Below are 14,255 nucleotides of genomic sequence, written 5' to 3'. Positions count from 1 at the left end.
AAACTCTGCCTATGTAATTTTAAACTGCCACCCTCCCAGTTCAAAAGAATTGGACATTAAGCACCAAGAATGGCAGCCAATGGATTGGACTTTACATCTGGAAATAACCTTTCCAATATCTGGTTCTTGCTTTTACATTGCTCTAGATTTGTCTGCCCTCTGGTTGGCCTTATATTTTGTATTTTTTCATGTAACGAACCTCGAAATGTTATGTGTAACGTCGATACTCTCCAATAGAGGGCAGAATAATTTTCTCATTCTATTCACCAAGCACCAAAAATTGAGGCGAGGAAAAAAATCGACCTGTTGGGGGCGGATTTTTTTCTTTATGGAGCCAAAAAGCCGATAAAAGACTTTCGGCGTCATCGTTTGAAACCTGTTTCGGAGCATCTAATTTCATGGAAATTGGAGAGAAATTAGCACACTTACTCAGAAAAGAGGTAAGAATACAAGCACGCCGTTTGAGACGCCGGACGATGACTTCTTGCATGGATGATCGCCATGTAGCTTCCAAGGCTAACTAGCTACTCCCATCTAAGAAGGTCATTATTCAACTTTTGCTTCGGCTGTTAAAACTCATTTTCAACTCGTTTTAAAATGCTACGCTTGTATGATCTAACGATCATATCTTTCTTCTACGACTTGGTAGCCTTTTGGTAGCCTTTTGCCTGTCCGGACTAATGATGCGCTTTCTTGCTGAACGCTAGTTATAAATTGCCTTCTTTTGGGAAAGGTTTGGTGTATTGTTATCATAGTTTGAGATGTACATGGAAACATCATCAATGTAGTGAGGTCTGCTTGGCTTGTTGTGAACAGCATCGGCTAGGAATATATATCCCGTTTATATTCTGGGTCCAGTGCAGCATCAGCACCAAAAAGATTAGCATGTTGAAATTTACATGATTAGACGTCAATGAATTACTTTAGATTTGTAAATTAAAAAAAAGATTTTCATGTAATTAATCGAGAACGCTTACATTTTAAAGCGACAGTGCCTAAAATGCACAAAAATAAACTAGTTATGACTCAGTAATCAGGGTTATCTTCTTTATTTTCCCTTGAGGCATGACAAATCCAAACATAAAGCATTCATATATATTAGGGCTGTCAAACGATTAAAATATTTAATCGAGTTAATCACAGTTTAAAAATTAATTAATCGTAATTCAAACCATCTATAAAATATACCATATTTTTCTGTAAATTATTGTTGGAATGGAAAGATAAGACACAAGACGGATATATACATTCAACATACTGTACATAAGTACTGTATTTAGGGCTGCAGCTATCGATTATTTTAGTAGTCGATTAATCGATGAACTAGTTAGTTCGAATAATCGAGTAATCGGATAAGGAACATGAAAAATTAAAATACCTGAGCTGAGCCTCAACCGGTATAAAAAAATAAATCAATGAGGATCTATGTACAACAAAGGAACAACTGGCTAACTTACATAGCAAAATTCCGCTAGCTTAAATGTTATAAAATGCTAACTTTTTTTTTTTTTTTTTTTTACAATGCTCTTAACAAATGGTTCAGACACATATTTCCGCAAAAATGGCTAAATATAAACTAAATTACGAATACATTAAAAAAAAAAAAACATTAGCTCATACAAAAACGTAGCTCATGTTGGTCTTAAAAGGGAGCAGCTGGATTCAATCATGTGAAATGAGGCACAGTAGAGGGCAGTGTATCCACCCAAATCAATAAAACTAAATGCAAACACTTTCAAATTAAACCACTACAACGCCACTTTAATTAAACGAATACTCGAAGTAGGGCTGGGTGATATGGCCTTAAGTAAGTATCACGATAAATTGAGCAGATTTACCTCGATAACGATAAATGACGATAAATTCGCCCAAGCAGACTGTTATAAAATTTGAATATTTTAATCAATGCATGGAATACAAATGATCCATTTCTCATTAAATTTATTTAACCAGCTTTCAATCTAACAATTGCACATGCAGTCTAAACATTAAGTATTAAAAAAAATCTTGTAAACAATAAGAATTCTAGTGTGAACATTTATAACAGCTTGTATGACTTGGAAAATGTACAACATTATAAAAATCAATATGATGACTGTGCAAACATGTCATTCTAACACAAATGACTTGCAGCTTTAACAGTACACTTCAGACAATTTATTGGTCATGGCTGCTGTGACATAATTGTTCAACACAAGTGTTTACGTCAAGGTTTCAGTTTTTTTTTGTTTTCCCCGAAACATTTTTAATACATGCACCCCACACACATACACAACCAGATTAAAGCTGTATTGCTCTGATGCCAATGAAACATTTAAGGTTTTATGATGGCAGAATAAAGCAAACACATACAGAAAAATAGCTGTGGCCATTAAACTGTCATATTATACAGTGCTGCTCGAAAGTTTGTGAACCCCACAGCGATGGTCAGATTTTTTGTAAAAAAAACTAAAATAACCTTATTAAATGTTAAGTTATACCCAAATCCACAATACTGACATTCCAAATAATGGACTGAAACAAAAGAAATAGTTATATTGTCATTCTTTATTTAACAAAAGTGGTTGATTTAAGAAAAACTCAGATATCATGTGTGCAAAAGTATGTGAACCCCTTCAGTTAATAGGATATTGCGCCTCCTTTTGCAGAGATTACCTCAACCAAACGGTTTCTGTAGTGACTAATCAGCCTCTCACATCTACTTTGGGGGATTTTTGCCCATTCTTCCTTGCAGAACGCAGTCAGTTGAGAGAGGTTTGATGGGCGTCTGGCATGAACTGCTCGCTTCAGGTCCCGCCACAGCATTTCAATGGGATTTAGGTCAGGACTTTGACTGGGCCAGTCCAGAACACGAATCTTCTTCTTTTTCAGCCATTCCTTGGTTGTATTGCTGGAATGCTTTGGATCATTATCATGTTGCATGATCCACCTTCTGCCAAGCTTGAACTTCAAAACAGATGGCGTCAGGTTATGTTCTAGGATTTGACAATATTCCTCAGAATTCATGATTCCCTGGACTATGTGGAGTTGTCCAGGTCCTGAGGATGAAAAGCAAGCCCAGATCTTGACATTCCCACCTCCATGCTTCACTGTTGGGAGAAGGTTCTTTTGGTGGTATGCAGTGTTGACTTTTCGCCAGACATGGCGGTTTTGGTTGTGACCAAACAGTTCAATTTTGCACCTACATCAGTTGATGAAAACTCTTTTTAATTTAGTCTCGACAACACAACTGTTAAAAAAACAAAAAAAAAAACTACTGAATTGATTGATTAGGAAATCAGGTTGAAATAATAGAAAATTCCAAAATGTTGAGGGGGTTCACAAACTTTTGAGCAGCACTGTATATAGGCTTCACTGTTGGATTAGGCTACTTTATGCTGAGTGCTTTACCATCATGAACGCTTCACACAGAGATGCCAAATAACGCGACATGATGATTTCTACATGAAGTCCGTGCCCAGTCCACTCATTAATTTCAGCCGTTTCGACAAGGTTAGAGCCGCTGTCCGACTCTTTCACGTTCATTTGTAGCCGTTGTTAGCTGCTAGCGTTAGCATGTGGCTTGGCTACCCGAAGAACGCACTGAAAGCATCCTCTCCTAATATCGTGAGAACCAGGGAGGACAGCGGGTGAAAGCCCGTCTGGAACCCGCCAAGAGTTTACTTAATGTCGGGTGAAAGTTTGGCGAAGCTAATTTAGCTAACTTAAGCCCGACTGCATCCCGTTTACTTTTAGCGTTAGCATTAGCATTAGCCTACCGGCCTTCTGTTTGATTGGCTTCCTGAAAACCACGTGACTCCATACGTCAGCACACTCTCTGCTTTCTTAAAGGGGAATGAACATAGCCGAACAACACAGCGTCAAAGCGGGATAAAAAGACTATATTTTCTTGTTTTATTAAATTACCGAATTTACCGACATGGTCAAAATTACGTCGGTCATCGTGAAGAATTTCGGTGACGGTAAATTTTCGGTTTACCGCCCTGCTCTAACTCGAAGCAGAAAAATTTAATTCGAATATTTTTTTCTAATCGAATACTCGAGGTAATCGATTAATCATTGCAGCACTAACTGTATTTGTTTATTATAACAATAAATCAACAAGATGGCATTAACATTATTAACATTCTGTTAAAGCGATCCATGGATAGAAAGCCTTGTAGTTCTTAAAAGATAAATGTTAGTACAAGTTATAGAAATTTTATATTAAAACCCCTCTTAATGTTTTCGTTTTAATAAAATTTGTAAAATTTTCAAACAAAAAATAAACTATTAGCTCACCATTGTTGATGTCAATAATTACACAATGGTCACGGATGGTGCTGAAACCCATAAAATCAGTCGCACCCAAGCGCCAGCAGAGGACGACAAAACACCAAAAAACACAAGTAACAAGTAGAGGTGGAAATCTTTGGGCACCTAACGATTCGATTACGATACCGATTCAGAGTCTACGATTCGATTATAAATCGATTATTGATGACACCCCCCTCTGCTATTAGCTGCTTTTAATGTTTTGTACATTAGTTACAAAAACTGTTAAAAAAAAAAAAGCCTAGCAGGCTTTTAAATAAACGACTATTTCAGTATCAAGTTAACAGTTAAAAACAATAAATAATATACTCAAATCCCCATTCTGTATCAGCAGCTTTAAACTACATTCAATTAATTTAATGTTGTGAATCAACCGTTAAAGTTGTTAAAATTGCACCCGTTATTCGATAATTTCCCTTTTGTCTACTTTCGACATGTGAAAGTTTTAAAACTATTTTAAAGATAGATTCAAGTCATCATTTTACCGATTTAGGAGTATTTTAGCTAAAAAGTGAATTAGGTTCGCTTGGAAGGTTCGCTACAACAGCCTTGCAGGGAAGTCTACAAACATCTTGTTTTGTATTATGTCAAATACGAATACAGTGATTACAAAGTAAACACTATAAAATTCCTTTAAATAAAGGACTACTTACGTTTGATCATTGATAGGCATGTAAAAAGCTATCCTCATGCTCATTAGCAGTTAGCTGTTAGCGCGTTAGCTACACAACTCCAGCCACCCTCCTCCAGGGAACGAACTGTAAATTGCTCTCCGCCGGGCGGTTTGCCGATCCGCAAAGAAACTCGACAACCGGGTCGTCATGTCAAATAATCCAGGCTAGTTATGTGTGATTTTCCACTTCGAAGACTTTGAAACATCCCTCGGTTCGGGTTAGCATGTCGGCTAGCTGTCACTCCTTCTGGTCTGTTTACATTCTCCGAAGCCGGGGAAGGGAAATTACATATGTCCGATTTAGGTGTCATAAAATATCGTTCGGGAGGTGTGACAGTAAAGGTGAAGTCGACTGTTTTGACCATTATGGAGTAATTTTGCCATTTCGTCTTGAATAAATGGATTTTTATTATTTTATATTCCATTTAGCACAAGATTGTTATTTGTCATGACCATGCCATTTATTTAGCAATTGGGGAAAGTACTTGGGTAAAAAGAATATCCTGTAAAAATATTGAAGTAAAGAGACAGAAACAATGACATTTTGCCGCTCTCTTCGTCGCGTTTTCCTCATTGTGAATAGTTCCCCCTCGACGGGCTGACTGGTCCTTCTCAAGCCATTTATATAGCTATTGGGGAAAAATACTTGGATAAAAAGAATATCCTGTAAAAATATTGGGAGTAGAGAGACTGAAACAATGACATTTTGCAGCTCTCTTCGTCGCGTTTTCCTCGTTCTGAACAATTCCCCCTCAATGGGCTGAATAGTAAAACCGATGAGCCTAGTCTACCGCTGACGTCATCCACCTGTTGGGGACGCTAAAGCCCTATAATGGTAGGCGTGGCTAACCGGCAGATTAAAAGACTAATTTCTCGTCATCTGCGCTTTGCTAAATTGTTGTATATAGTCGAATTGTCTCAAAATATGATTCTAATTCACATAATAATGCCATTTAAGACTTTTTTTCTGGTGTCATATGCTCTTTAATTTTATTTAGAATATTTCAGTTATTATTATTATTATTTTTTTTTAACTTAACATTATACTTATGTTCCAATTTGCTAATAGATTTTGAAAAATAAAAATCCTGTTCAACAGAAAAAAGTAAAAAAAAAAATATTATTTTTTTTTTTTATAAACCCAGATATCTCAAAGTAACAAATTTTAGAGCTGTTATTGCAATACCGTAAAACCGTGATATTTTTACTTAAGGTTATCATACTGTCAAGTAGGAAACCATTACAAATTCCAAAACTCTGTAGTTATCCAAGAATCCCACAATTTCCAACTCTAAACAAGTTCTAAATGAACTTCGACCTCCTGGCTCCCTCTACGTGTTAACTCAGAACTTACGTCCACGAATAACAGAAGAGCAATTATTTAAACTGGGTGGACAGGCTGTGAATGCTCATCTGTCAATACCATTGACGGCGACGCTAGACATCTAGCTGCATCAATGGGAGCTATTGATTTTGTAGAAATGTGCTCACATCAAGTTAAGGGATAAACGGCCACTGCTTTCTTTGTTTTCCAGCAGCTAACATGGACACAAATGAGGACCAAAACAGCAGCACCAGCACAACCAACACCGCCACCACCAATGGAAACCCTCAGACTAGCAGAACCTCCCGGCCGCCGCAGATAGCCCACATGTCTCTCTATGAGCGGCAGGCCGTACAAGTGAGCACCTGAACAAATTCTTCAGCAAATTCAAATTAAATTTGCCTTCCACTTTTGACTACATACTTCTTTTTAGGCTCTCCAAGCATTGCAGAGACAACCCAACGCAGCTCAGTACTTCCAGCAACTCATGCTTCAACAGCAGATTAACAATGCTCAGCTGCATAACTTGGCAGCTGTGCAACAGGTAGACCGAGGACGAATTTTATTGAGGGGATATAACTTTTGCTACAAGTCTTCTCTCTTTTTCAACCAGGCAACACTTGCAGCAAGTCGCCAGTCAAACACCCCAAGCAGCAGTATCTCACAGGCGACCACCACTGTACGCTTTATGATAATTACTCCTGTTCAAAACATGATTTGGATCAAAATGTTCGATTTTTACATTCTCCCAGGTGAATCTTAGCACCACGTCAGCAGGGGGAACCGCGACCACCCCTCGTCCCCACGGGCCGGCCACCTCCGCGACATCTACCACGCTCAACCAGTCAGTGTTGTTGGGCGGCAGCTCGCCAGGACAGGGGCAGATGTACCTCCGGGTGAGTTAGATGAGTGAACACCCTTTTGATACCGTTTTTTTTTTTTTTTTTAAGTATTATCTCTAAACAACATGTTTTTCAGGTGAACCGTTCTCTCAGGGCGCCACTGGCCTCTCAGCTCATCTTCATGCCAGGTGGCACAGCAACAGCTACTGTGGCCACAGTGGCTCAAACCCAGCAGCAGCAGACTGAAGCTCCTACCTCAGCCAACGCTCAATCCGACAGTGATCAGGTTGGTGCAACATCACACTCCAGTCACGTAACAATGTTTCACCCAGAAAACCTGCAAAGTGATAGTATAGAAGCTAGGAGTGGGAACCTCTTGTTACCTCACGATGCGATACGATTTGTGATACAAAGCTCACGATAACGATGACCTGACAATATGGCGATACCACGATTATCGATACATTGGTCAGGAAATCATTGTAGGATATTCTACAAACAACTAATAAACAGAAAAACAAGCTTCTGCTGCGAATTGGAATAAGTTTATCACTAGTAGACGTCCAATCCATTTGAACTGGGAGGGTGTCAGCGAATGAATGTTCATTCGCTGCCATCCCTCCCACTTCAAACGGATCGAACATCTATGGCCCCCATTGGCAGCCAATGAGGTAAATAGGCTTTTCCCAGAGTGCTGTATCAAGGCACCTCAGTGGGAAGGAAAAAGTGTGGCAGGAAACGCTGCACCCTGACCGCACCCTGAGAACGATTGTGGAGAAGGGCTGATTCCAGACCTTGGGAGACCTGCAGAAACAGTGGACTGAGTCTGGAGTAGAAACATCCAGGACCACCGTGCACAGGCGTGTGCTAGGAATGGGCTACAGGTTCCGCATTCCCCAGGTCAAGCCACTTTTAAACCTGAAACAGCGGCAGAAGCGCCTAACCTGGGCTACAGAGAAGCAGCACTGGACTGTTGCTCAGTGGTCCAAAGTACTTTTTTCAGATGAAAGCAGGGTTAGGGTCATTCGGAAATCAAGGTGCCAGAGTTTGGAGGAAGACTAGGGAGAAGGAAATGCCAAAATGCCTGAAGTCCAGTGTCAAGTACCCACAGTCAGTATGGTCTGGGGTGCCATGTCAGCTGCTGGTGTTGGTCTACTGTGTTTTATCAAGGGCAGGTTCAATGCAGCTAGCTAGCAGAGGATTTTGAAGCACTCCATGCTTCCATCTGCTGAAAAGCTTTATGGAGATAAAGATTTCGTTTTTTCAGCACGACCTGGCACCTGCTTACAGTGCCAAAACCACTGGTAAATGGTTTACTGACCATGGCATTATTGTGCTCAATTGGCCTGCCAACTCTCCTGAGCTGAACCCCATAGAGAATCTGTGGGATATTGTGAAGAGGAAGTTGAGAGACACCAGACCCAACACTGTGGATGAGCTTAAGGCCGCTATCGAAGCATCCTGGGCCTCCATAACACCTCAGCAGTGCAACAGGCTGATTGCCTCCATGCCACGCCGCATTGAAGCAGTCATTTCTGCAAAAGGATTCCCGACCAAATATTTCTAGTATTGGTCAGATGAAATATGCTAGTTTTTTGAGATAGGGATTTTTGTTTTTTCTTGACTTTTTTGCCAAAATCATCAATATTAAAACAATAAAAGGCTTGAACTACTTCAGTTGTGTGTAATGAATCTAAAATATATGAAAGTCTAATGTTTATCAGTACATTACAGAAAATAATGAAATTTATCACAATATGCTAATTTTTTTAGAAGGACTAGTATGTGAAAACAATTTCCCGGGTCGACTGACACGGAGATTACGCGGACATTCCACAGGTCGCGTCTAAGTATAATGTCCGGGACTTCCAGGGAAGCGGTGTGCGTGAAAGCAGGCATTAAATTCCTGGGTCACAGCACGATGGCTGATGACGTAAATATCATGGCGGGCCGATCGTCACTTACTCTCTATTCGCAGTACGACAGAGGAAGCGGTAAACAAACATCGTAATTATCAACATAGCAAGCTGGAAATAGCTAAATTAAACAGAAAACATAACGAAATTAAATTGCTACGGGATCATAGAGCCAAAAGAAGAAAGTCCATAGTCCATCTTTAGAAATGTGTGGTTTATTTTGTCGCCGATATTAGCATCCGCTACTGCGGAAACAAGGTTGTACTTCAAAGCACAAAACAACGGAGGGATGCGTTCAAGGGTTTATTAAATACCGAAAAAAATGCAGGCAACCACGGATAAGGGGGAATAACACAATTGGTCCGTGACAGTAAGTCGACAGGGATCAATAATACTAACCTAAGCAGTATGCAGAGAGCCGATAAGAAAACAAAACAAAGCCAGCGGGATTCTTCCTTTCCAAGCTAATGGGATTCTTCCTTCAACCCTTATTTTGGATCGCCTGGGCTTAAATACAGTCTTGATGAGCTTGAATTGGCTGCAGTTACGACGTCGGGAACGTGCCCTCCGGAACAAAACACGATTTGACAGACAGCCGATGCCGACAAAAAAATGACGTAATGTCCGGGTTATAAAATTGCGCCAGCAGCCCTCCCCGCACAGAGAGCGCCAGTGGGCAACACGGGTGAAAGAGTCCAACCCGTGTCATTCTCGGGACATCTCTACATGCGTGAAAGCAAAGACGCGAGTAAATCCCGCGTCACCTTACACCGGAATTTCTTGGATATGCGTGTGAAAAGGGCTAATGTGTGACATTTTATGTGTAGTTAGCCTCCATTGTGTTCCCCCTCCACCCTTTAGCCGTTAAAGGTCTGTGTGCTGAGTAATCATCACACACTAAATCTGACTCGTAGTGTTAGCATTGCTTTAGCATTAGGGCTAATGCTAACGGCGAGCATCCTCTTAAACTCTCGTACACTTTTTTTTTTTACTTACTGTTCGTGACGTCCAGGTGGATATAATTAATTTAAAATGATGGCCTTTTTTTTCCTGCTGAATGGTATTATCACCAGGAAGTTGGCATTGTCCTTGTAGACGCTCCAATATGGGCTTGTCGGTCAGTGTTCATTCAAATCGTTGGAAATCTTTATTTATTTTTAGAGTAAATTTTTAAAATTTTACAGACGAAAACATTTTTAGGAAATGTCGACTAAAACTAGACGAAAAGAGTTTTTGTTAACAACAATTAGACGAAGACACACATTAGAGGTGACTAAAATATGATTGAGACTTATAAGTATTATCGTCCAAAAGTCTAATTAAAAGGCCTGCCAAAAACAACACTGCCTGGAACTAATTAAATTAATATGTAGAGGTACCACTGTACAATGCAATTCACAGCAACGGCAGAGAGCTGGGACAGGTTTGTTTAGATATCATAAGATTTCGCCATTGCACTTTCAACCCGATTATCACCAGACGTAGTTAAAATCTTTTCATTTAACCACAATTTTTTATACTTTCTTTTGCAGCACTGTTTTATCCTGGAGGCAGGATGACCCTGCATAATGTCAACCTTATGTTAATTTTTTTTGTACATTTTTATATCCACAGAGGAAAATTGGTTTGTTTTATGGTGATGTGGGAGTAAAACAATTATGTAATGTCGCGTCGCTAAAAGAATAATAATACCGAATGATTGTGGTACAGCTCATTTAACCAGAACACTTGTTACATGGTGTTCGTGAGGTTTGGAAAACGTATGAAAAGCTCATATTACAAAGTAGTATTCAGTAATTTGATGATGGATTAAAGAAAACATTCTAATTTTGGTATCAGAGACAGAGTTAACCATTTGATTTTGAAATTAGGCAAATTCCAATCTGATACCTCAGCAATGGTTTAAGGTGATTTTAGGGGCATTTCCGGGTCACTTCCTATTCATTTTGGGGCATTTCTGCATCACTATTTAACCTATTCGTTTTGCATCACGTCCTGTCGATTGATATTTCTGTATCACTTCCTATTGATTCTTTGAAATATATTAAACTAAAAACTTTTTTTTCCCATTTATCTCATGACTTCTTCATGATCTCAGGTGCAGAATCTGGCCTTACACTGCGGGTCCACTCCCAGAGCGGTCGCCGTCAAATCCGAGCTCCCTGACAGGAAAGAGTCCAGCAGCTTTCCCCAAGTTCAACCCCAACAACAAGCAGGCAAATCATCGGCCACCACCATGGCTGGCAAAGGCGGCAACCAACCCGCGATGAGCGCCGCTCCGCCCGCCGCCTCGGTAGCCCCCTCCGCAACCTCCTCTCCGGCACTCCCGCTTTCCCAGCTTCTCCTGTCACCCTCTGCTGCCCCCGTAATCCTGGTGCCCACCTCCAACGTGCCTACCTCCACCCAGGGTTACTCCCTCGGCTCGGTCGCCCCCAAGGCTAACGTTAACACTCAGACTCTCGTGGTGCAGCCGCTCCAGCAGGCCGGCGCCGACAAAGGCCCCGTGCCCATCCAGCCCAAAACGGCACAGGGACACCGCTTACCTGTGCAGGTGTCCCCCCGTCAACCGCTGCCCATTCTCCCTGCGCCGGCCAGCAACACAACCCACAACCCGCCACACATTCCCGTGCAGCTAGTGGGAGCCAGACAGTGCGTGGCAGGTAGCGTGCAAGCCGTTGCTCTAGCACAAGTGCGAAACGTCACCACCCAGGACAACGTCAACGCTGCGTTGCATAACTCTTCTACGACTGTGGTAAGCTCACTCATCATTATTTTAATCAGATAGGTGGTAATTAAACCTGTTCTGCCAGAATAAGTCTGCCAACGGCTCCCTGAAGAGGAAGTCTGACTCCGATGCGCCGAACGACACCAACGCGGGATCGTCCGAATCGACTTCGATGAAAGAAGCTGCTCCTAATTTGACTCCGGCGCCGACAAAGGAGTCAGGTAATGGTGGGAACGTGACAAAAATCTTAAAAGCCTTAAATTGACTAATCTTGATTAAGTGTAGGGCTGCACCTATCGATTATTTTAGTAGTCGATTAATCGATGAACTAGTTAGTTCGATTAATCGTGTGATCGGATAAGGAACATGAAAAATTAAAATACCTGGGATGACCCTCAAACGGTATTGAAAAATAAATGTATAAGGATCTAAGTACCAGTGTTGTTAATAACGGCGTTAGAATATAACGGCGTTATTTTTTTCAGTAATGAGTAATCTAATTAATTACTTTTCTCATCTTGGCAACGCCGTTACCGTTACTGAGGCAGGAAAGGCGTGCGTTACTATGCGTTACTAAGTTGGTTGAATAAAAAAAGTCTGAGAGAAACTGACTCACGGAGACGAGAGAGCAGAGCAGGGCAGGAGTGGGGAAGACGCCGTTGCAACCGCGATGCTAGGTGGCTCCAATAATACCTGACTGTAGCCATAGCTGACAAACTACGCCCAAATGACACGGTAGATATCATATTATAGAACTAGAAGCCAATGACACAGCTACATGCGTTAGTAAACAGCGGCCATCTTAAAGCAGTAGACCTCTCAGGAAGGCTCTGATGTAGAGATCCTTCCTAGCGAACCTAAGTAACTTCTTTTTTTTTATTTTTTATTTTATTTTATCTAAAATGCTCCTAAATCGGCAAAATCTTTAAATGATGAAGCAGTTTTAAAACTTACACATGTTTAAAGTAGACAGAAGGGAACTAATGCAATAACGGGAGCAATTTTAACAACTTTAACGGTTGATTCACAACTTTAAATGACTTCCACACATAGCAAAGGTTACTATCTAGTTATCGCAATACACTTGTGTCTAGTTAAGTGAAGGCTAAAGAATTGGGCTAGGGCCAATTGTCCCCCAAACCCTTTAAACTTCACATTGCGTGACCTGTTTTTTTTTTTTTTTTTTTTTTTTTTTTTGAGAGAGAGAGGAAAAAAAAAAGAAAATTATCACTAGTTACTTTGCCAAGTAACTAATTACTCTTACATTCAGGCAACTGAGTTATTAACGCAATTACTTTTTGGGAGAAGTAATTTGTAACTGTAATTAATTACTTTTTAAAAGTAAAATTAACAACACTGTTAAGTACAACAAAAGATCATTTGGCTAACTTACATAGCAAAAGTCTGCTAGCTTAAATGCTATAAAATGCGAAGGTTTTTTTTTTTTTTCTCCCACAATGCTCTTAACAAATGGTTCAGACTCATATTCCCACACAAAAAAAAAAACAGCTAAATATACAGTGCAAATAAATTACATTACGGATGCATTCAAAAACACGAGCCCTTTTTTAACAATGCTCTTAACAAATGGTTCGGACTCATATTCCCACAAAAAAAAAAAAAACTGCTAAATATGCAGTACCTATAAACTAAATTACGGATGCATTAAAAAACATGAGCCAAAAGAAAAACTTAGCTTACGTTGGTCTTAACAGGGAGCAGTTGGATTCAGCCATGTGAAATGAGGCAGACCAGAGGGCAGTGTATCCACCTTAATCATTAAAACTAAATGTACACACTTTCAAAACAAACCATTAAAACGCCACAATGAAACGAATACTCAAAGCAACAAAATTTAATTCGAATATTTTTTTCCTAATCGAATACTCAAGTTAATCGATTAATTGTTGCAGCACTAATTAAGTGTCTTAACTCGTTTGGCTGGCATTGACGGCGATCTGAATGAACCAGAGTGTCTGGGAATGCTGTAGTTTCAGTGCCACTGAGGGAGCTAGACGTCTAATCCATTTTGACACGCACCATCAATGGCAGCCAAGAAGTTAAAATGAGTGCCCTGCAAAAGTGTAAACTATTAAATTCACTGCATTGCATGAAATAGAAGTTTTGACATTCTAGCACAGGGGTGGGCAAACTGATCCTCGAGGGCTGCTGTGGGTCCTGGTCTTTCTTCCAACTTATTCAGCACAGATAGTTTACAAGAAGCACCTGACTGAAATCAACTTATTGCCATTGTAAGACACCAGATTGGTGTAAGGCTATCCTCATGATGGGTTGGAACAAAATCCCACACCCACTGCGGCCCTTTGTGGAATAGTTTGCCCACCCCTGGTACTGATTTTTTTGCGAGGTCGGTGGATGAATTTTCCACAGAATTGGAATTAAATTCTGTTTAAGGACTCTTAAAAAGGTCTTAAAGACTTAAAAAATTGTCTAATAAATA

General features: G+C 40.3%; 1 protein-coding gene across 4 annotated transcripts in view; it reads left to right on the top strand.

Annotated features, from left to right (window-relative positions):
- The first annotated feature begins 295 nt into the window (after positions 1-295).
- phc1 (polyhomeotic homolog 1) overlaps positions 296-14,255 on the top strand; it is a 26,803-nt gene continuing 12,843 nt past the window's right edge. The window contains exons 1-8 of one of the 4 annotated variants that reach the window (XM_057833325.1): positions 296-440; positions 6,523-6,668; positions 6,745-6,855; positions 6,925-6,990; positions 7,064-7,207; positions 7,290-7,439; positions 11,168-11,821; positions 11,880-12,015. In XM_057833325.1, coding sequence (XP_057689308.1) covers positions 6,531-6,668; positions 6,745-6,855; positions 6,925-6,990; positions 7,064-7,207; positions 7,290-7,439; positions 11,168-11,821; positions 11,880-12,015 — 1,399 coding nt within the window. In that variant the 5' untranslated portion in view covers positions 296-440; positions 6,523-6,530. Of the gene's footprint in view, positions 543-6,522; positions 6,669-6,744; positions 6,991-7,063; positions 7,208-7,289; positions 7,440-11,167; positions 11,822-11,879; positions 12,016-14,255 lie in introns of all 4 variants that reach the window. The other 3 variants (XM_057833322.1, XM_057833323.1, XM_057833324.1) reach the window with 3 other exon arrangements.

Source organism: Corythoichthys intestinalis, chromosome 4 (genome assembly GCF_030265065.1).
Source record: "Corythoichthys intestinalis isolate RoL2023-P3 chromosome 4, ASM3026506v1, whole genome shotgun sequence".
In the NCBI taxonomy this organism is placed as follows: Eukaryota; Metazoa; Chordata; class Actinopteri; order Syngnathiformes; family Syngnathidae; genus Corythoichthys; species Corythoichthys intestinalis.
This window is presented reverse-complemented; position numbering and strand designations above follow the sequence as displayed.